Here is a 22097-nt window from a genome sequence, read left to right on the forward strand (position 1 = left end):
TATCCTAAGGTATGTCTACACAACAACATTATTTTGAAATAACTTAGTCTGCATCTACACAGCAGGCAGTTATTTCAAAATAATGTCAAAATACTGTCAAGCTGGAGGACTTCTTACTCCAACTCCTGTAACTCTCATTGTATGAGGAGTAAGGGAAGTCAGAGGAAGAGTGCTCTATTTCAAAATAAGTGTTGTGTAGACACTCCCAATTTCGAAATAAGCTACGCATTTGACATAACTCAATTTGCATAGCTTATTTCGAGTGAAGCCCTGCTGTGTAGATGCACTCTTAGTGTGCCAGGCCCTTTCCCAGGACAGCCAAAGACTAAAGGACTGATAGCTGCCCACTGCTTAAATACTTTTCCTTGGGCAGAAATTACCTGGTCAAAATGGAATCCTAGTACCAGTTAGCATGGTCACATGTCTTACAGTCCAATCACTGTAGGACTTCCAGGACAAAACAAGGCTGTTTACAAGTCCTTAAGTGGATCACTCAGTGGGTAAGCCTTCCTGAGAACCACTGATGGCTCTCATTCCCATACTTCATATTTCTAACTTTACATACAAGAATGATACATGCATCAAATAAGAGATACAGATTCAGCAGATTGTAACATTAAAATTGATAGGTTACATGAGGTGTTTTGTCCAAAGCATCTTTGAGTTATGCATAGTTATACTCATAAGCCAATTTCATAAAGCATGGGGGAGAAAACAGTCACACTTTTAAAATGTTATTTTGTTTTAATTACCTTGCTAAAGGCCTTCTGGCTCGATTAACAGCTTCAAGATCAGCGTAACGAAGATCCAATTGGCAGCCAACCAGAATAACAGGTGTGCGAGGACAAAAGTGCTTGATTTCTTGATACCACATTGTTTTTACATGATTCAAGGAATTAGGATTAGCAATTGAAAAACACAGAACAACTACATCAGATCTAAAAACAAAATCAAGAGATGAAAAAATATATATCTGTACACACACATGTACTTGTAATCAAAATTAATCTTTCCATTAAAGCATCACATATTCTCATTAATCCTTGCTGAGACTGCTCAACTACATTTTCAAAAATTTACTAAATCCCTGATGTTAGAATACATCTTATTCATGCAGGAGGTTGATAAAAACTACACAGTCCACCACAACAGCATATGAACACAATGTATCAAACATAGGAAGCTTCTTCATTCCAGACTTAAGGTAAGTTATGTGCATGTACAAGCAGAGTGTTGGTCTATTCTGTACCAGTTTACAGTAGCTAGAGTTTGCTATTTTGCATTTTAACTCTGTGGGATTGTCACTACTTGCAAACCACTTCTGGTCAGTGCCACTGAAGTTTCATATTATCAGGTCATTTCCACTTTAGGAGCATCCAAGTGTCAGCTGGCACACTGTGGTCATGATATGATATATACAAGTAAAAAGTGGCATGTAATATCACTGCACAGCAATAACTCTGATCATTAATATTCTTGCATGATATATGTACGGCAAACCCACAAAGGATTTCACAGATATGTGCTGGAAATACGTTCTTAACATGTATTTGGCTATTAGTGCCTAAGGTATGCCAGTTCCAGACAAAGGAATATTATTCCACCTGCCTGAATGTGTCTCCAATGTAAATTAAGCAAGGTGTGACCAAAGACAAAGCAAAGCCCATTTACATGCATGGTAAACAAAGCCAGCAGGAGACTAAGTGGTGAAAAGATTACTTAACAAGTTTGATGGAGATGGCACTCTCAGGAAGCCACCCTGCCTTTGAAGCAGGATCAGCATATTTTGGCAAATATAAACAGAGAGAAGAAAAAAATGTCATCCTTCACCTAAGAGACAAAGGAACTGTGCACTGTGATCTTTGTGAAGGGTCCTAGCCAGTCTGGTTAATCATGCTGGAAATGAGAACTGGTGAGAAACACTTTGAACAACAGTTAAATCATGCTATGAGAACATGCTGCTCATGTCAGGTTCTGAATCAAGCTAGAAAAGCATAGACACACCATGGTTACAAAGCACAGCTTCTTACTCGTCTGAGCTGAACCCCAAAACATTACTTACCAAGTTAGTAAAAACATTAAAGGCTTCAGGGTAGGGATGTGAATGGTTAACGGTGATACTTACCTGTTATGGTTAAATGATGGGGGCATAAGCAAGGGGCTACTCCAGCCTGGAGGGGACCGTTGTGGGCAAGAGGTGCTCCAGCCTGGTTAGACTAGCCCCTGTCCATGACAGGGGTGTATGTGTGGGGAGGGTGGCAGAGGGGATGCTCCAGCCTAGCCTTCCAGCCTGCCCCCGTGCAAGCAGGTAATCAATTAAACATAGCACTTAACCGATTAGCCCATCATACGGGATTTTACATCCCTACTTCAGGATAACCAAACAAGCAAACTGGATACATTCCTGAAACTAATGAAGAAATACATTTACCTATACCTCTACACAAGGATGCACTTGTAACCACCACCACGGTGGATTTGAACCTGGGACCTGAGAAGCTGACTATAGGAGCCTCTACCCTCTGAGCCAGCTGGCTCCCAACCCATGCTGCAGAGGTCTCTTCATCTTAACTGCTGCAGTGGTCTAGGTGCCACTTACAGTACTCAGGTAAAATGGCCATCGGAGCTTTCTTGCGCAAAAGCACATCTATACTGGGCACGGATGCTTTTGCGCAAAAGCAAATCTTTTGCGCAAAGGCACTTGCCAATCTAGATGCTCTTTTGCGGAAATACTTTTAACGGAAAAACTTTTCCATTAAAAGTATTTCCGCAAAATCATGCCATTTTAGACGCAGCCTAGGTGTGTGGGTTACACACTCACCCCACACAGAAAATATTTCAAGACAGAAGCTCCAAGATATATTTAAATATAAATTTACAAAAAATTGTAAATATTTAAGATTGTAACCAATGAACTATTTCCAGCATTGACTATTTCTTTAATATTCACAAAACACATCTCACCTAGGACATCAACATGTAGACAACTACACGATTAACCGAAAAAACCTGGATTTATCGGTTAATCTATGCACTCCCCCCCTCCTGTTGCCTCTGTATCAGAGGCAGCAAGTGGGAGGTGGAGCTGATGCCTGTGAGGAGCCAGCTTTAAAGCCAGCTCCTCATGAGCACTGAATCGGTGGAGCTGCCTGTCTCCTCCCTTCCCTTCAGCACTGCTACCTCTGATAGAGAGGCAACAGCGTGGAGGTTGTGGGTGTCGGGTGGAGGGAAAGCTGGAGGCAATACATGTGGGCAGCCAGCTTTCAAGCCAGCTGTCCATGCATATTGGCTCCCGCAGAGCCGCCTGCTTGCTCATTGTGGACAGAGGCTGCTCCATGGGATATTGGAGCAGCCTTTGTCTGTGGGGAGCTCAGGACCCCACGGACAGGGGCTGCTGCTTCCCTGTACTGCTGCCTGTGAGATAGAGGCAGCAGTCGGTGTGGGAGGGGGCTCCCTGACAGTAGGGCCGGGAGAGCACTTGCTGCTGGCCCTGCCCCTGGGGACTATCGAATAGTCATGTAACCGTTAACATTTGATGAGGTTACATGACTATTCAGTTACCTACCATCCCTATTCTCACCCTCAAAATAATATAGAAACAGGCAAAACTACCCGAAAACCACCGTAGTACAAATAGAATGAAAAACTGATAACATTCACCGACAATTTGTAGCTATATGGAAAAACAATTCATAAGAGATCATCACAGTGTGTGTATGGGTCCATGCACATGTAAGGATCAAGATAATTTTTTGTAACAAACAAATTATCTATACAGGTTGAACCTCTCTAGTCCAGCAACATCTGTGGTCTGGCATGAGTTTTGTTAGCTGGATGTTCACTTATTATGGGTATGGCCAATTTCCCGCAGTCCCATAAAGTTTGTTTACAACCCCCAGTCCTGGCGCTCAGTGTTCTGTGCTGTTATTTAGCTCTAATTCACTCCTAAATGTCTTCTAAGAGCCCAGTAAGCAGTGGAAGTGTTGGTAATGCTGCTTGACAATATTGACCTTCTCTAGGTTCGGTACTGGTCAGGTCTCAAGGGTACCAGACTAGAGATTCAACCTGTATAGCTTTTGTTTTGTGTGCTGTTCTTCTATCAAAACTAGGGGACCAATTCACATAAAGCACAATGTTAAGTATGCGCTTAAAAGCTTTCCTGATGGGACTTATATCATTGTTCTGTGATTTGGGAGACTGCTATTAGAAACTGACTCCCAGCTTTTGGTCCCCCAGGTGATAGATTTTTGGATCGTCACGAGCGTAATATAAATTGCTTATCCCTCTTAGGAAAAGGAAAGTGCTGAAGAGTAGCTTTCAGAGGAATTGAGAGAAGGGGGACTTATTTTTTTTAAACAAGAGTTATCCCTAAAGAGTAATCAACAGAATAGTCAACAGCTAAGCTCAGCAATAAACTGCCCTTCTCATTTCTGTTAAACTTTAATTTAGTACAAATTTATTGTGTATGCATTTTGTGTAATGAATAGATTAAGCAAGACCTGTGAATTTCTACGTTGACCTTTTAAATAATTAATGAATCTGCTCAGAATTGCTGCTTTCTACATTTCATTGAGGACATATCTAGCAAGACAGTTTCTAAAAATAGCCACGTGCTATGCAGTACTGCTGAGAGCTTACATTTAACACAAGAGAGGTGCTCTTGCTCTGAATGTACACATTATATAAAACTATAGCACATGCATCATATCTTCAGAAAAGATACCGTAAATTTAAATAAATTCTCAGTTAAACAAAAGGGGTAGGGTAGCAAATACATTGATCTTCCATATTCTTTTGGGCCCTTGCTCCAAAATGAGATGGCCTTGAGTGCAATACATTTGCTAGAGCCAGCCCAGTCCCAATGAGTGTCTGACAATTTGGCAACGGACAAGGAAAGTAGTAAGGTGAAGCGATGGTGATGGTGACGTGAGGGGGGCTCTGAGGAACACTGACAAAGAGGAAAGGGAAAACCTGTAATATGCACTCTCAAAGTGTTTGGCTTCAGTCTTTGCTGTTGCTGTTTAAATTCAAATTCATTAGTATTGTCAGAAAGAAAAGTGTGACTGACAGCTGAGTTCATGCTAACTGTGGCTAATCTTCTAACAGATTTTACAGCAAAACAGAACAGAATGTAAGTCACTCTCAGTTTGATGATCAGAGGCTACCATTAAAAACTGGATGAACCTATCAAAATAGCACTAGCATAATCTTGAGGTGTGGGGGACACTGCTTCCTTCTTGGGAATTATGGAATCTAACATTTTGTGTTGTATTTTCTAGTGGAGTGAAAAAAGGGGCCCGAAGGAAATGCTATAGATTTATCCTTAGGGGTTAGTGTCCCCAAGACTGGATCCCTGTTGAGCTTGTTGCTGTACAAATACATAGAAACAGACCTTATTATAAACGACTTACAAGCTAAACAGACAAGGAAAGAAACAGACACACAAGAAAGTTGCTGACCTCACACAACAGGCCAGTGGTGGTGGGACTGGGAAGAGGAACCAGATCTGATAGCTCCAAGAAAAGAGACAAATCATGCTTACTCAGGCAGCTTCCCTGAAGTCAGTGAGTAAGGCTGGGAGGATTTAGGCCATCTAAAGAGTTGTGAGGGTAAAATGCAAGAAAGAAGAATCATCCAAACAAGCACTGTGTTGGGGCAATTTTTTAAATGGCTATTGGGGGGGCTCAGTCCCCTACTTACTGTGCTTGCCCACCCCCCCTCATGGGGGGTAGGCAATGCTGGCTCTCCCCCTGGACACCAGGGAGGGCTGGGCTGCAGCCGCATCAGCCTGGGTCCCTTCTCCCTCTCCCAGCCAACCTGGGCCCCTTATCCCTCCACCCACCGCACCAGCCCAGGTCTCTTCTCCCTCTCCCTTCCTCACCAGCCCGAGTCCCTTCTCCCACTTTCCCCCACCAGCCTGGGTCCCCCTTCTCCCTCTGACCCCCCTCCTCTGGGGGCCCTTCTCCTTCCTCATCTACTGCCCAGGTCCCTTCTCCCTCCCCACCCACCTGCCTGGGTCCCTTCTTCCTCTCCCTTCCCTCTCCCCGCCAGCCCAGGTCCCTCCCTCCTCCATCAGCCCAGGTCCCTTCTCCCTCCCAGATCCCCACCAACCAGGGTCCCTTCTCCCTCCCCCTCCCCTGCGAGCCAGGGTCCTTTTTCTCTCTGCCCACACCAGCCTCATTTCCCAGCTAGGGTGCATGTCAGGCCTGGCTCCAATCCTGGTGGCCGTAGAGGTGCAGGGGGGCCTGCCTGCAGTTGTGTGCATGCAGCACTCCGGGGCACTGCAGCCTGCTGAAGTGGGGAAAGCAGCAGCGCAGGGGGCCACTGTCCTGTCCTCTGCCCTGTGCGGTCCCGTCTGTGCTGCTCACTGCCCCAGCCCTGACCACAGAGCCGGGAGCAGAAGGGAAGGAGCAGACAGGTCGGTGCAGTGGCTCCCTCGGGCAACTTGGGGGTGCTTTGGCAGCTGCAGTAAGTGCAGCCGCTGGGAGGGGTGAATCTCCACAGGGGCAGCTGGACTCCGGGTGGTCGGACACCACTCTCTGGCTCACCAAGAGCTTGGCAATGGGGGAGCCCCCAAGAGCCTGCTGCTGCCACATAAGCCCAGCTGGGAGCCTCTGTCCCTGGGCTGCTGCGCTCCCCCTTCCCGGCCCCTAGGCTCTCACAGCTGCAATGTGGGGTCTGCTGGCTACTGTGCCATGTTTCTTGGCATTGAAAGCCCTATGAGGTGGGGGTGGAGGAAGAAGAGTAGGGGCTTGGCGTAAAATAGCAATTCCAAGTGGCGAGGGGAAGCAGTGAGGTCTGGATCAAGCTGGGGGGCAAGAGGGAGAGAGGGAGGAGGTAGGTGGGTGGGCTGTGGAGTGAACTGATGATATCACTGTCATTCCACAGGAAACACTTTTTTTAATATATAGAAATGTTAAGGTAACATGGGGCTACACAGATTCACTCTTTTACTTATCTACTGAAGTACAAATTTTTTGTGGTCTGGAATCCGCTTTGTCGGAAGAAACTTCAGTACGGCAGGGATATGTACATGCATACGTACGAAGAAGCTGCTGTTCGGGCTGCAGCATGAAACTGCAGAGCTGGAATTTACATACAAATTTGACACTATTGGACTGGGTCTGACTAGCTCACTACAAAAAGTAATTCTCCCTCTTTTGATATTCTCACCTTCTTATCAACAATTGGGAGTAGACCACGTCCATCCAGATTGAATTGGCCTTGTTAACAATGGTCCTCCACTCGGGATATAAAATCCCATTTAAAATGATAACCGTGCTCACAGCATGGTGGGTCCAGCTGGGCTGGGTGCTGGTTAACTGCTTATCCTATTAAGCAGTCCAGTAAGGCAATGCTTACTGGGTAACCCTTTACATCCTTATCCTCCACATAGTCATGTGTGGATACATGTGTGGATGTATCACTCAAATCCTTACAAGTGTATATATCCTGATAAATGGAAGTTTTCACTTCATGCATTTGATGAAGCGGGTTCTAGTCCATGAAAGATTATATCCAGATAAATCTGTTAGTCTATAAGGTGCCACAAGGACTCCTCACTGTTTTTGCTGAAACATAAGAATGGCCATACTGGGTCAGACCGAAGGTCCATCCAGCCCAGTATCCTGTCTGTTGATAGTGGCCAATGCCAGGTGCCCCAGAGGGAGTAAACCGCACAGGTAATGATCAAGTGATCTCTTTCCTGCCATCCATCTCCACCCTCTGACAAACAGAGGCTAGGGACACCATTCCTTACTCATCTTGGCTAATAGCTATTAATGGATTTAACCTCCATGAATTCATCTAGTTCTCTTTTAAACCCTGTTATAGTCCTAGCATTCACAATCTCCTCAGGCAAGGAGTTCCACAGGTTGACTGTTCTGTATGAAGAACTCCTCTTATTTGTTTTAAACCTGCTGCCCATTAATTTCATTTGGTGGCCCCTAGTTCTTATATTACGGGAATACGCAAACAGCTTTTCCTTATTCACTTTCTCCACACCACTCATGATTGTATATACCTCTATTATATCCCCCCTTAGTCTCCTCTTTTCCAAGCTGAAAAGTCCCAGTCTCTTTAATCTCTCCGCACAGGGGACCCGTTCCAAACCTCTAATAATTTTAGTTGCCCTTCTCTGAACCTTTTCTAATGCCAGTATATCTTTTTTGAGATGAGGAGACCACATCTGTACGCATGTTAGGATTGAAAGTTTTATTTCTTCTTTTTTATATTTGTATTTTAGGTTTAGTAATGTAAGGTAATACATATAATCATATTTAATATTGTAGTAAGTCAAATCCTTTAGTTAAGTATATATCTCCTATATTTCCTTGTTTTAAAGTTTTAGTAAGTAAAGAGACAGGATCTCATATTTTATCTGTGTTAATGAAGATTATAACAATGTTAAAGGCTGAGGCCTTAATTGCTTGATTTACGATGCCTTTGTCTTGCCAATGAAGATGTTGATGCTGTGCCGCATAGCCTTGAAAGCCTTTGTAACATTACTTATGTGTGTGAAATGGGTATGAATGTGTCGAGATAAGGTGCAAAGTTATTTCTCAGAACAAGATGGTCAAGAGAGAAGGGGGAGAATGTGGGGTGAAGACAAACTGTAAAAGACAGACTGCGAAGAGCAGAGAAACCGTCAGTGTATATCCACGGTCAAGAATGGATCAGATTGGCAGAATTGACAGCTTTAAAGGTGAAGGGCGGGCACCCCTAAAAACAACTGATTAACGATCCAGGACAGGATGAGCCTTCAAGAGATGTTTGGGAACGACTGACATCAACAAGATAACACTCCGTTCACAGAATGACACAGCAGAATACATTGATTTCAACAGAGAAAAGGATTATAAAAGCAGGGTGCTTTGCTATTGAAATTTGGGTTTGTCTTGCCAACACTAAATCCAGAGAAGCATCGGATCGATCAACCGAAAAGGCCCTGCTCCCCCCTGTGTTCAATCTAACTGGCCACTAGATTGATACAGACTCTGGACTGGTAACTATGACATCGTCTGGTGAGATACTTTGGGTGTATGTTGTTTGTGTGTATGAGTGATTGAAAAGCATATCCAACTGTTGTATTCTCAATAAATGCGGTGTACTGCCTTTTCCCCTATAAAAGATCTTGTGTGTTTCGTTTAAGCAAATAACACGCAGTATTCAAGATTCAAAACAGATTAACTCAGCTACCTCTCTGAAGCTTAATTTTTGTTAATTAAAAGGGACTGATTGAAATGCATGCATTAAACATCCCCATACATTAAAATCCTTTTCAAAGTTATTAAAAATACCTGGGACAATTAAAATGGAAAAAAAAATCCAAGGAGAAGTTAGATTTAGTTTGGTTTGTTTACTTTGGCATCTCTCAGCTCAGACAATGAAAAAGGACTGCAATCAAGGTTTATTCTACTTTCTATTGAAAGTATTGTTTATTCCACAGTGTGTGGATTTTAAACATTATAGGTTAAATTTTATTCAAGACAATGAAGGGGAAAAGTCTTCCCACTTTAATAATAAATGATAGAAGCATTTCTATTAGCTTTAGTATTAACGGCTAGCTAAGAACTTCTATTATGGACCACTCTTCAAAGTGTATCATAACATTTAGCTGGGAAGCAGGTAGTCGACATACACTGAGATTCAGTGGCAAAGACTGAGGGAAACAAAGTTAATGTCATTGACTCAACGATGAAATCTTTTATTTTCTGGTGCAGTAAATGTATCAAAAGTTAGAGGTAAATTATTAATAAAAAACAAAGCTATATTAAAATATGGACCTGAAATTCTCATCTGCCTTATAAGAATGCAAAAGGTTAACCCTTACCAGCATGCTTACCGGGGTAGCAGGTTAATTGGAAGGGGTTGCTCCACCAGGCCTGGCCGGCTGAAGGAGTCCTTCTGCCCCCCCACCTGTGCTTTGTGGTCCAGCCTGGCCGGAGCAGCTCCCCCACCTGCAGGATCATGGTTAACCAGTTAAACATTACCTTAAACTGGTTAACTTTTTAACCAAGATTTTACATCTCTATCATCTTATGGTTTGGAATGTCTCAACCACATTAAATATTAATCCAAGTTATCAATACTGGTTATGGATGACACTAAACGGCAAAACAACTGGCATACTATGGCAGAAGGAAAGATACTGAACCTCCAAAAGAGGCAAAATAGTTTATTTCCATCCAGCCAGGCTGTCAGATAGGAGAGAATGGAACATAAATATTAAAAATGTGATAGATGTAAATTATGAACATTTCTTTCAGATCCCGCTACCTACATACATGTCCACCTCCTCACTGGAGGACTATAAGCATGCTATCTCAGCCTACACATTATAATTTTTTCTCTCTCTCCAATCCCCTCATGTCATTTTGGGGCAATAAATGAAAGTGGACATATAGCCAGGTGATTTGTCCCCAAACAAAGGGGTTCTGTATTGCTCTCTAGAGTCACCTTCCAGCCAACCAAAAAGCAATATTGGAAGGGATTTATTACAGCAGAGCTGTGATGTAGGAGACAACTAAGCACTTGCAAGGTAGCAAAATGAGGAGGAGTGACCCAAGAAATTTCTGCCTCTGTGGTACTCACTGACCTGCAAATCAATGCTGACAAACCACAGGTGGGGAAAAAAAGTCTAGCATTATAGACCTGTAATCTTCTTTTCTTTTTAGAGGACAAACCAAACATATTGATTGTTTTTAGATGGCTTATAAAGAGATCCAAAAGCCATTCTGATATAGTAATTTTATGGGTAGATCAACTAAACCAGAAACATTTCAGTTTAGCACAAAGTTATTGTACACATTTACCCACACCAAATGTTAGACCAAAACTTCTTCTGGGTTTTCCCTGCTAGGGACATAATAGGTTAAGGCTATAGACTACATGAATTCCTCCCGCTCCCACCAGTACATTTTTTAGCTGGCTGGCCAGCAGCCTGGCTCAGTCCTGGCTTGTGCTGGGTCCAGGACCTACCCCCGCTGTGGCTCTGCATTTAAAATGTATTAGGAGCCAGGTGGGCAGGCAGCCTGACTCAGTTCTGGCTCATGCTGGCTCCAAGAGCTCAGAGTACCCCCCTCAACAGGGGTTGCTGCCTCTTTATCAGAGGCAGCAGCACAGGGTGACAGGCAGCTGGTCTGTGAGGTGAGCTGTTTTTTAAACTAGATCCCCTCGTGGACCAACTCCCACCTGGCACCCCAGGCTGCTGCTTCTGTATCAGAGGTTGCAGCACAGAATGGCAGATGGCTCCTTGGAAGTGGGGTCAGAATGTACTGGCTGCCAGCCCCACCACCGGGCACTACAGCATAGTCAAGTAACTTAACCTCATGAATTCTTTTCATCAACTATTCAGTTAACTGATATTTAACATCCCTATTCCCTGCGCGCAAAAGCAAAACACCAGATTACAGTGGCAGAGTATGTTCAGAATCTGTTTTGTGAAGCAAAGAATTCTGAGTAATTTCACATTCCATAGAGTTAATCTGAACTACTGAATCCTTTGCAGTCCATTCATCATCAATAGCTCTCCTTCCATTCCCTCATTTGCTAGATCATTTTTGTGCCTTAAATAAAAATAAAAGCATACATTTCCCCATCAGATTTACCACATCCTTTGAAGCCTGCCATTCTTCTGACTGAGATGGGACTGGAGGTGAATTATCCACATAACACTTAAAAGTAGTCCCTTTCAAATGGCTAAGTCAAAATAAGTCTTACTCTGAGCTTGGAGTGAGCACACCAGCTCCACAAGGCTCCAAAGCCCTGTCAGCTCAGGCACCAAAAAGCTGACTCCAAGATTTAAACCCAAGATCTCATTTGTGGCAGTATAAAACATGACTGCTATGGTCACTCAACTATGTAAAAGAAATTTTCATTCAGTTGTAAGTATCTCAGAGCTGAAAAAACCCCCACCCTGCAGATATCTATAAGCAAGGCAGAGTTTTATGTGGATTCAGAGTTTAGTAGATGCAATAGCAGCCTTCATATGAGGTGAAAAGGAATTAGTATGTGACAAGTAAACATAACAGAATGATCAGAAAATGAGACCTTTGTGCAACAGACAACAGATGGAAGGTCTGATGGACTAAAATGCAAGGAGTGCCCTGACATGTGAAGAACTAAAGGTTTCCAAGTAAGGCAGGGCAAGACCATGCAGTGCCCTACACATAAGCAGGAGAATCAATTAATTCTATACTTTACCGATAGCAGGGAAGCTTCTTAAGTACAGGTGTTATGTGCGAAACTGTCAAAATACCCTGAAATATATTCAGATTTTGTGGTGAGTAGCATGCAGACTTATTTCTAAAAATTCTGTAACTTCAGGTTTAGTACAAAATATCACCAACAAAAGAGTATCGACTATCTTTTAAAAAATGTAAATATCACATATTCCAAGGCTATGTTTATAAAGTGAAAAGAGCATTTTTGCTCATTCTTTACCAACTAGTCTCACACTAGAAATTACATGTTTTAAGCCTTTTCAATATTTCTTCTGATGTACTCATGGAGCATATAGAAAGAACCAGAGATGACTGAGGTATCATAAAAATATTTAATATATCTCATTTTCCAATGTAAAAGCCTGGATAACTATTCTCTCTGCAGGACATATAACCAACGAGATACAGCACAAAGGGGAGCTGGAAAGGCAAATATCAAAACAAAGCTATTTTTTAAAAACACAAACCTAGCTGAGGGTGGGATTAGCTCTGCTAATCATCTGGGTGACCATCCGACCGCCCAGTTTACAGGGAATCCTGTCCATGACACATCCCCTTTAAGGGGAACAACAGTTCGAGGAAAATGAGAAATGAGGCCAGACGTTGGTCTGAGAGCTGCTTCCTGAACATGATAAATACCAGTAGCGGTGAACTCCCAGTAGAGAGAGGACAGACAGCCTGGACAGACTCAGACTAATTTTGTAACCATTTGCAGTTGGTTCATGGATAGGGACAATATTTCAAAAAATACTCCAGATTTTAACAGACTTTGATCAAATGCCCAGGGGAAATAGTAGTAGAAAGGCTTAGCAATAAACATAGCAACAAACAAACAAATAAAAACAAAACCAACCCCCCCCCAAAAAAACCAACCCCCCACTAACCCAAACAGGTCAACAAACAAAACATTCATTTTTCAAGAGATGAAAAAGAGGTTAGCTATCAAACCATTTGAAGCAATAGATTAAGAAAAAGAAAAGAATATTTTAGGATGGGTCTAAAATGATGAAGCAAGTCAGAGAAATAAAGAGAAATAGGAGTTCCAAAGACCTGGGAGTACAACAGAGAAAAGTATGATTTTTGTAAATGCCGACAGAATAACAAACTGCATAGCAAGTTATAATTGGAAGATTTGTCTTCTCACAAAGAAAGAGGCCAGGAAGGTAGAGATTCAAGTGAATAATGACTGGCTTCGGCACTATCATGAGGCTTTGGCTACACTACCAAATTTTGTCGCCAAAAACTGCCTTTTGGAGTTGTGAATGCTCTCATTGTTCACTGCAATAAGACTTTTTTCAGGAAAAACACCCAGTTTTGGTGATAAAAAGCTTCCACCTCTAGGAGAGATGTTTTTTTTTTCTTTCCACCTCTCTTTATTGTTGACAAAGAGCCAGTGTAAACTCTGTTTTGTCAAGAGAGCTGACTTCTGCCAGTATCCTGCAATGCCTGCCCTGATGGCTCTGTTCAGTGTTTTGACCTCTGGTGCCTTTTCAGAGCTCTATATATATGACAGCTGAGAGAGCTGCTGTTTAGGGAACAAAGGGAGAGCAAATTATTGGACTGCTTCTGTTCTGTCTTGCATAAGGAACATAGCGGCAGGCAGACTGCTGCTGCAGGGGGAGGAGGACAGACACTGTGCTGCTTTGACATTCCTCAGCAAGGAGAGCTCACAGAGCTATGATGCTTGCTCCCAGCATCTGACGAGGCTGTGGAAGAACTCAGAGAGAATCCCAAGATCTGCAGGCATCAGCTCCACCTTCCCACAACACTGCACTGTGGGATACATACCCACAGTGCACTGCTCACACTGTCGATGATGGTGCCCCCAGTGTGTACATGATCTGTTGACTGAAAGAGTAAGTGTGAACACCCTCTGTTTTGTTGACTTTGGGGTGTTGACAAATTCTGTCAACAAAACTTGACACACCCTAAATGTAGGAGTGTGACTTTTCCACAAGCATGGGGGCCAGTTGTGACGGCGCGTTGGGGGTCCCCCGTCTCCTGCAGCCCCGAAATGGCACAAACAGACTGCACCAGCCGGTGGAATAGAGGAATGTTATTCCCTCTCCAGGATACAGCACAGCACAGATGTAATCTGGTCACAGAGCTGGGCTAGGATGCCTCAGGCCCCCTTGAGATGGGGGAGACTGGGCCCCTAAACTCCAGCCCCTTTCCCTAGGCTGTCTCCTCCATGCTCCCAGCCAGCCACTCTAACTAACTCTCCTCCAGCCCTGCCCCCCAGCCAGGGCAGCATTCCCCTTTCCTTTGTTCCTCTCCATGGGGTTTATCTGGTTCAACAGGTTTGGCATCACCTTTGCATAGTGAGGTTTTCCCTGCTGGGTCTTGCTTCAGACAGCAGAGGTCACCACAGCCCAGCAAGTACCCCCACTACGTCACACCAGTAAAAATAAAATTGTGGGAAACTTGAAAGCAAAGCAAAATTAGATACATTCAGTGGTAAGAAACCCTAGTGTGACTGCATCACCAAACTTCATCTTTGATGTCCCTTCTCTGGTTTAGCATACCCAAAATATAATTTCTCCTCTGTTGTAAATGAAGGCTTTTAGAACCACTTTTATAAACCCCTTTTATAGAATCATAGAGCTGGAAGAGACCTCAAGGGGCTAATCAAGTCCAGTCCCTTGCCCAAGGCAGGACCAATCCCAACTAAATCAACCCAGCCAGCGCTTTGTCAAGCTGAGACTTAAAAACCTCTAGGGATAGAGATTCTACCACCTCCCTAGGTAACCCATTCCAGTGCTGCACCACCCTCCTAGTGAAATAGTTTTCCCTAATATCCAACCTAGATCTCCCACACTGTAACCTGAGACCACTGCTCCTTGTTCTGCCATCCATCACTGCTGTGAACAGCCTTTCTTCATCCTCTTTGGAACCTCCCTTCAGAAAGTTGAAGGCTGCTATCAAATCCCCCCTCACTCTTCTCTTCTGCAGACTAAACAAATCTAATTCCCTTAGTCTCTCCTCATAGGTCATGTGCTCCAGCCCGTAATAATGTTGGTTGCCCAGTATGTCCACATCCTTTCTAGGGCACACTGTTGACTCATATCCAGCTTCTCATGCACTGGAAACCCCAGGTCCTTTTCTGCAGAACTGCTACTTACCCAGTCAGTCCCCAGCCTATAACAATGCTTCGGATTCTTCCATCCCAAGTGCAGGATTCTGCACTTGTCCTTGTTGAACCTCATCAGATTTCTTTTGGCCCAATCCTCTAATCTGTCTAGGTCACTCTGGACCCTATCCCTGCCCTCCAGCATATCTACCTCTCCTCCTAGCTTTGTCATTTGCAAACTTGCTGAGGTTGTAATCCATCCCCTCATCCTGATCATTAATAAAGATGTTGAACAAAACCGGTCCTAGAACCAATCCTTGGGACACTCCGCTAGAAACTGACCACCAACCATTTATAAGAAAGCAAGAATGCAAGAGAATTACGTAATAGCATAAATAAAGGAGTTTGTGTGTGCGTGCATATGCGTGCTGATGCTACACAACCTCATTGTGATAACAAGACACAGAAAGAGGAAGATACTGGGGACAAGAGATGAAAGGGATCTGAAAGGGATTTTTGTCTCCAGCAGAAGGTCCATTGCAACTCTCAGTTGGGTCTTCACTCCCTCTTCTTGGGTGCTGCTACTATTCTACTTACAGCTGAGCAGGCAGAGGGCCCAGAAGCAACACAGCCAGTCACCAGATCTTGCTCACCTCACCAGCTAGAGTGGAGAGGATGCTGTAAAAGAATAGAATGCATTAAAACAAGAAAATTGAGATGACGTTGAGACCTCCATCTCCTTGAGAGAGGCAATGGAACTGCTCTCCCTCTGAATTTAAGTCTGGATGGGATATAAGAGAGGGAACTGATCACACCAAACCAACACTTCGTGAAGGTGTTATCTATGGAAGCTAGGGAGAAGATAAGGACTCGCTGTACCAGGAGATTGAGTCCGAGAACTAGTGTGGGGAGGTGAGAGGAGAGAACAAAGACTGGTGGGCAAAGCGCCTGCTGGGGGATGGAGGTGAGTATGGAGGTGAACTCTAAGGGTATGTCTACACTAGCCCCCTAGTTTGAACTAGGGTGGCTAATGTAGGCATTCAAACTTGGAGAGATACCCAGAGAGTGGAAGAGAGAGATTATCATCTAGGTTTAAGCTATAAGTGTGTGCTGACTGCCAGTTGAGCGCTTTGTCTGTCTTTAATGCTCATTTTGTGCTAAAATGGTTTGCTGTATGTGGTTGGACTTAAGCTGTATGTGGTTGTGCTTAACTTTAAGCACATGCTTAAATACAATGCTAGGAACAGGGTCTGAAATAGCATATGTAATGCTGTTTAGGATTGGTGTTCTGTTAGTTGTGCCTCAGTTAGGAGAGTGCTAATTCAACATGCAGCTAGTCTCTGCATCAGCAGACTTACTCAGACTGCAGTATAGCTTGAAGATTGAAGGATGTAGAAAATAGGGCCATGGACAGCATTTGTTGCCTAGGTCTAATCCCTTCAGATTTCTGAGCACCTTGAACTCCCACTAAAGTCAGTGGGAGTTCACAGTGCCCAGCCCTTCACAGAATTGCACAAGGCCTTCAGTTCCCTTCCACGTGCGACTTTTGTCCCTTCATGTGTTGTTGTAACCCCACATCTTACTCATTTTACTTCTAGGGTACTCTCTTGTTTGTCGGCATTCCCAACTCTGTCATTCCATCTTCCCACTTCCTGTGCCTTTTCCCCTGTTCACCCCCCCATTTTCTGTATCTAGATTCCTCTCCCCTCCTCCCACCATGGTTATTCTCTGATACCTCTGTATTCAGCAAAAGACAATTAGAAGGTTTTCATTTCGGAAACACCACAAGCATCTTGTAATTTAAAAAAAAAATTGTTTCGTGCACAGAGTGACAAAGGGGTAGATCCGTAGGGAATCATAGTATGGTTAATAAACCTGCCATTACACCAGTGATGTGTATGACACTTTGAAGTCTGGATACATGACAGCAAATAGGAACAAGTAAGCAGCTAAAAAGCTTCAAGTCCAGGGTAGACTTTCTGATAGCACACATTGCATACAAATAACAATGGGAAAGCCTCTTGCTCTTCAAACCAAAGTTTCAGTCCCTGCTATAAGAAAGGATGAAACAGAAGGAATTTTTCCTGTCATTTTCCTGTTTATAAAAACAACGGTATAGTCACAGCCTTGTGGATTTTAGTCTCAAGTTGGCAGGACTTTTCCAAAGTCAGTGATAGAAATATCTAGTCTAGCTAAGTACCTATATAGTGACAGGACATCAGATATCTAGGTAGCTATGTCTTTCATAGCGTTTAGTACTATGGTTCCCGGTATGCCAGGCATCATTGTACTGTGAGGGTAATGTCAGGTTAGTGTGACTGATCATGGCAAGGATTATTTTGGAGAGCACAACATATGAAACACTTTTTTTCAATACTCATCCCTTACAAGAAGCGGAAACTTGGACTGGTGACTAGGGAGGAGTATAAATACATTGCTCGAGAATACAGCAGTGTAATCAGGAAGGCCAAAACACAATTAGAATTGCAGCTGGCAAGGGATGTGAAGGGTAACAAAAAGGTTTCTACAGGTTTGTTAGCACTAAGAGGGTGGACAGGGAAGGTGAGGGACCCTTATTGGATGAGGGAGGTAACTGAGTGACAGATGATGTGAGAAAAGCTGAAGGACTCAATGCTTTCTTTGCCTCTGTCTTCAGAGACAAGGTCAGTTCCCAGACTACTGCACTAGGCAACACAGTATGGGAAGGCCATGAGCAGCCCTCAGTGGAGAAAGAACAGGTTAAGAATGATTTAGAAAAGTTGGACATATACATATCCATGGGCCAGATTTAATGGATCCAAGGGTGCTGAGGGAGTCGGCTGATGTGACTGCAAAGCCTTTAGCCATTATCGTTGAAAACTCATGGAGATTGGGAGAGGTCCCATACGATTGGAAAAAGGCAAATGTAGTGACCGTCTTCAAAAATGGATGGACAATCCAGGGAGCTACCGACCAATCAACCTCACCTCAGTCTTTGGAAAAATCATGGAGGGGATCCTCAAAGAATCAATTTTGAAGCACTTGGGGGAAAGGAAAGAAATCAGGAATAGTCAAAATGGATTCATGAAGGGCAAGTCATGCCTGAGCGACCTGACTTGCCTGACTGACAAGGTAACTGGCTCTGTCGAAATGGGAAAGGGGGTGGACATGAACTACCATGACTTTAGCAAATCTTTTGATATGGTCCCCCACAGTATTCTTGCCAGAAAATTAAGGAAGTATGGATTGGATAAATGGATTGTAAGGTGGATAGAAAGCTGGCTATATTCTCAGGCTCAACGGGTAGTGATCAAAGGCTCAATGTTTGGTTAGCATCAAGTGGAGTGCTCCAATGGTCAGTTCTGGGGCTGGTTTTGTTCAACATCTTTCTTAATGACTTGGATGAGGGGATGGATTGCACCCTCAGTAAGTTTGACGACGACGCTATGCTAGGGGGAGAGGTAGATACATTGGGGGGTAGGGATGGACTGACCTAGACAAATTGGAGAATTGGGCCAAAAGAAATTTGATGAGGTTCAACAAGGACAAGTGCAGAGTCCTTCGTTTGGGACAGAAGTATCCCAAGCACTGCTACAGGCTGGGGACTGACTGGCTAAGTAGCAGTTCTGCAGAAAAGGACCTGGGGATCACAGTGGATGACAAGCTGGATAGCAGTCAACAATGTGCCCTTGTGGCCAAGATGGCTAATAGCATATTGGGGTGTATTAGAAGAAGGATTGGCAGCAGATCTTTGGGTATGTCTACACTACAAAATTAGTTCAAATTAACTTTAATAGCGGCTACACATAGAAACTGCTAGTTTGAATTAAATTCGAACTAGCGGAGCGCTTAATTAGAACTAGGTAAACCTCATTCTACGAGGACTAACGCCTAGTTTGAATTAATTAGTTCGAATTAAGGGCTGTGTAGCCACTAAATTTGAACTAATTGGAGGCTAGCCCTTCCCAGGTTGCCCTGGTGGTCACTCTGGGTCAAAACAGGGAAACTTTTCTGCCCCGCTCCCAGCCCCAGAACCCTTAAAGGGGCACGGACTGGCTACAGTGCCCGTGCCAGTCGCAAGCCTGCCAGCACCCAGCCAGCAGACCCTGCACCTGGCATGGGATGAGCCAGCCACCCGCTGCCACCCAGCCCTCCGCCTCTTCCCAGGACCAGGAAGGCGGCTCCCAGGAGCCTGCTCGGGGCCGCAAGAGGTGGGCGCCCGCCTGGTCTAGTGCGGAGATCGAGGACCTCATCGAGGTTTGGGCGGAAGCCTCCAATGTCCACGACCTCAGCACTAGGCATAGGAATGCTGTCGTCTAGGGCAGGATAGCTGCCAGCCTGGCCCCCAAAGGCCACATGTGAACCAGGAGCAGGTTTGCATGAAAATCAAGTTGGTCCAGTGAGACCTCCGACCCTGAGCCCTGAGCTTAGAACATAAGAACGGCCGTACTGGGTCAGACCAAAGGTCCATCTAGCCCAGTAGCCTGTCTGCTGACAGCGGCCAACACCAGGTAACCCGGAGGGGATGGACCAAAGACAATGACCAAGCCATTTGTCTCATGCCATCCATCTCCAACCTTCCACAAACAGAGGCCAGGGACACCATTCCTACCCCCTGGCTAAGAGCACTCCATGGACCCAACCTCCATGAATTTATCCATCGTCTCTTTAAACTCTGTTATAGTTCTAGCCTTCACAGCCTCCTGTGGCAAGGAGTTCCACAGGTTGACTATGTGCTGTGTGAAGAAGAACTTTCGCTTATTAGTTTTAAACCTGCTGTCCATTCATTTCATCTGGTGTCCTCTAGTCCTTCTATTATGGGAACTAATGAAGAACTTTTCTTTATTCACCCTCTCCACACCACTCATGATTTTATAGACCTCTGTCATGTCCCCCCTCAGTCTCCTCTTTTCTAAGCAGTCTCTTTAGTCTCTCTTCATATGGGACCCGTTCCAAACCCCTAATCATTGTAGTTACCCTTTTCTGAACCCTTTCCAAGGCCAAAATATCTTTTTTGAGGTGAGGAGACCACATCTGTACACAGTACTGAAGATATGGCATACCATAGTTTTATACTTTCCCTCCTCCTTCTTCCCCTGGCTTCCCCCTTCCAGCTCCCTCCTCCCAGGTTTCACCCTCCCATCTTCCACCCTCTCTCTTCCCCTCTCCCACCTCCTTTTTCCAGTCTCCCCAGAGGTTAATTCTCCCCCCCCCCCCCAGTTTTGTTAAATAAAGAGAGTTTCTATTTTTGAACACACGTGTTCTTTATTTTTTACATCAAGAAAGAGGGCTAGGGAGGGGTAAGTGGAAGGAGATGAGGGAGGAATGGGACACGAGCCTCTGATGGGGAGGACTGGGGTGGCTCTGCGGGCTCCCCGGGGTGGAAGATCTCTTGCAGGGCCTCCTGGATCCTGACAGCCCCCCAATTAACCCTACCCCCGGATGGCAGCCTGCGGCAAGTGCAGCCGGGCTGATGGCTGAGTGCTGTGATGTGCCAAGTGCGGGCACTCAGGGCACTCCAAGACAGGACTGCTTTGCTGTCCCTCATCAAGGTAGACAAGCAAGCGGGGAACCCTGAGAACTGTCTGTCCGGGGTGGGGGTTGGGTCCCAATAATCACAGCCCTCAGCTAGCCTGAGGCAGCAGCTCCACACTCTAAGTCCTAACCTGATGCCCTGCCGGCACTTGTTCTGGCCAGCCTTAACTTCGGTTCAGGGTCCACTCAATGTGGACATGCTATTTCAAATTAGCAAAACGCTAATTCGAATTAGTTTTTAGGTCTAGATGCACTAATTCGAATTAGCTTAGTTCGAATTAACTAATTGGAAGGAACTAATTATTCTCTTTTATTTGGCACTGGTGAGGCCACACCTGGAGTATTACATCTAATTCTGCCTCCCCTCCACATTACAGAAAGGATGTGAATGCATTGGAAAAAGTCCTGCGGAGGTCAACAAAAATGATTAAGAGTCTGGAGCACATGACTTATGAGAAAAGGCTGAGGGATTCGGGCTTATTTAGTCTACAGAAGAGTGCGGGGGGATTTTATAGCATCCTTCAACTACCTGAGGGGAGGTTCTAAAGAGGATGGAGAGAGGCTGTTCTCAGTGGTGACAGATGAGAGAACGAGAAGCAATGTTCTCAAGTTGCAGTGGGGTAGGTCTAGGTTATACATTTGAAAATACTATTTCTCTAAGAGGGTGGTGAAGCACTGGGGCTACGTCTGAAGGTATCCCGGAAAAACTCCACCATGTCCAGGGAATGCGTCTGCTCTTCCGACATTTTTTGCGGAAGAACAGATACGCTCTTCGGAAACCTTGTCTTCCTTGTTTTACGAGGAAGAAGGGCTCTTCCAAAAGGAGGTGGCTTTCCCGAAATTTGGCCCAGTGTAGACGGGTCAAATTTCAGAAAAGCCTCTTCTGAAAAAACAATCAGAAAAGGTATGCAAATTGCGGAGCGCACTTTGCATATCTTTTTATGGAAAAAAGCACCAGTCTAGATGTAGCCTAGAATGGGTTACTTATGGCGGTGATGGAATCTCCATCCCTAGAGATTTTTAAATCCTGGCTTGACAAAAGCTTGGCTGGGATGATTTAGTTAGGTTTGGTCCTGCTTTTAGTAGGGAGTTGGACTTGATGACTTCCTGAGGTCTCTTCCAACTCTGATTCTATGACAGGAGCCTTGGTTGACTACATGGGAGTGAAAAATTATGGTTTTGACAGCAACCACCTCCTCTTTTATTGAAAGTCTCTCAGAGCTAAAGAGATTGGCAGAAGTAAGAGAAATATTGGTGGTGAATTCATCTTCCAAGGGGTGCAGACTGAC

The 22097-nt window shown here is 44.4% G+C and overlaps 1 protein-coding gene across 10 annotated transcripts in view; it reads right to left on the reverse strand.

Moving 5' to 3' along the window:
• Nucleotides 1-22097, reverse strand: part of RHOBTB1 (Rho related BTB domain containing 1) — a 114179-nt gene that overhangs the window by 41530 nt on the left and 50552 nt on the right. For 5 of the 10 annotated variants that reach the window (XM_006113588.4, XM_075934866.1, XM_075934869.1 and 2 more), the window contains one exon: nucleotides 753-938. In XM_006113588.4, the coding sequence (XP_006113650.2) occupies nucleotides 753-938 (186 nt within the window). Of the gene's footprint in view, nucleotides 1-752; nucleotides 939-9844; nucleotides 9960-12204; nucleotides 12261-15891; nucleotides 15973-22097 lie in introns of those variants that run through there. The other 5 variants (XM_075934871.1, XM_075934873.1, XM_075934874.1 and 2 more) reach the window with 4 other exon arrangements.

The sequence above is a fragment of the Pelodiscus sinensis genome, chromosome 8, assembly GCF_049634645.1.
Source record: "Pelodiscus sinensis isolate JC-2024 chromosome 8, ASM4963464v1, whole genome shotgun sequence".
NCBI lineage: Eukaryota > Metazoa > Chordata > Testudines > Trionychidae > Pelodiscus > Pelodiscus sinensis.